Source organism: Colobus angolensis, unplaced genomic scaffold, assembly GCF_000951035.1.
Source record: "Colobus angolensis palliatus isolate OR3802 unplaced genomic scaffold, Cang.pa_1.0 Scaffold19, whole genome shotgun sequence".
Taxonomy (NCBI): domain Eukaryota; kingdom Metazoa; phylum Chordata; class Mammalia; order Primates; family Cercopithecidae; genus Colobus; species Colobus angolensis.
Window position 1 is genome coordinate 4,886,503 of NW_012115043.1, and position 1,475 is coordinate 4,887,977.

Consider the following 1,475-nt stretch of genomic DNA (forward strand, 5'->3'; position numbering starts at 1 on the left):
CTCCTGACCTCGTGATCCGCCCGCCTTGGCCTACCAAAGTGCTGGGATTACAGGTGTGAGCCACTGTGCCCGGCCTTCATGCATATTTTAAATTGTATTTTCATTTGACTTAACATGTCTCTTTAAACTGAATTATAAATATTTCTTATTTAATTGAATCAAGCATGTATTCACAACATTCTTATACCTCACAAATTGTTTCTTCAGGTCTGGCTCCCTGCCACTTTAAATCCTTTTTCAATGAGAAGCCCTTCTCTAACTACTCTAACACTGCAGATGTACTATTTCTTTTCTATTGCAGATGAAGTTGCGGAAAATAATGAACATGATGTAACTGCTACTGAATTAGATCCCTTTCTAACAAACTCATCTGAAAGTGAGATATTTACTTCTGAGTCAAGTAGAAGCCTAACAGAAGAGCAACAACAAAGAATTGAGAGAAATAAACAACTGGCCTTGGAAAGAAGGCAGGCAAAGCTGCTGAGTAATAGTCAGTCCCTAGAAAATGGTAAATTTTATGCCAAATTTTATGTGCTACCATTAATATATCAAGGACATGTTAGATATTTTAACATCTCTGCTAGCCCCCAAAATAAAATACTTGTAGGAGTGGAAAAGTGTGATATTAAGTTTATGTATATTTTAGAGACTGTGTGTGTGAGAGAGGAGGGAGAGAATGTATGTGTTTCTCAAAGAATAAATGAATTCAGGATGGTTTTCTAGATAGCTGAGTACCTCTTAAAAATTTATTTTAATAACCTGGCCAGGCGCAGTGGCTCATGCCTGTAATCTCAGCACTTTGGGAGGCCAAGGTGGGTAGATCACCTGAGGTCAGGAGTTCGAGACCAGCCTGGCCAACATGGTGAAACCCCATCTCTACTAAAATTATAAAAATTAGCCAGGCGTGGTGGTGCACACCAGTAATCCCAGCTACTCCGGAGGCTGAGGTACAAGAATCACTTGAATCAAGAAGGTGGAGATTGCAGTGAGCCAAGATCGTGCCACTGCACTCCAGCCTGGGTGACTGAGTGAGACTCTTGAAAAGAAAAAAATATTTTAATCACTTAAAATTGATTTTAAATTCTTGATAAACTTATTCTTCCCTGACTCCTTAAAGCATGTGTCATATACTATTACCTTTAGGACAATAATTATAATAATACATAAAGAAAAAAAAGGCCAGGTGCGGTGGCTCACGCCTGTAATCCCAGCACTTTAGGAGGCCAAGGTGGTCAGATCACCCAAGGTCAGGAGTTCAAGACCAGCCTGGCCAACATGGTGAAACCCCGTCTCTACTAAAAATACAAAAATTAACTGTGCATGGTGGTATGTACCTGTAATCCCAGTCACTTGGGAGGCTGAGGCAGGAGAATTGCATGAATCCAGGAGGTGGAGGTTGCAGTGAGCTGAGATCAACCCATTACACTCCAGCCTGGGCGACAAGAGCAAAACTTCATCTCAAAAAAAAAAAAAAA

The 1,475-nt window shown here is 40.4% G+C and overlaps 1 protein-coding gene across 1 annotated transcript in view; it reads left to right on the forward strand.

Moving 5' to 3' along the window:
* TIPIN (TIMELESS interacting protein) overlaps positions 1 to 1,475 on the forward strand; it is a 54,417-nt gene that overhangs the window by 49,178 nt on the left and 3,764 nt on the right. The window contains 1 exon segment of the mRNA XM_011940370.1: positions 302 to 508. Coding sequence (XP_011795760.1) covers positions 302 to 508 — 207 coding nt within the window.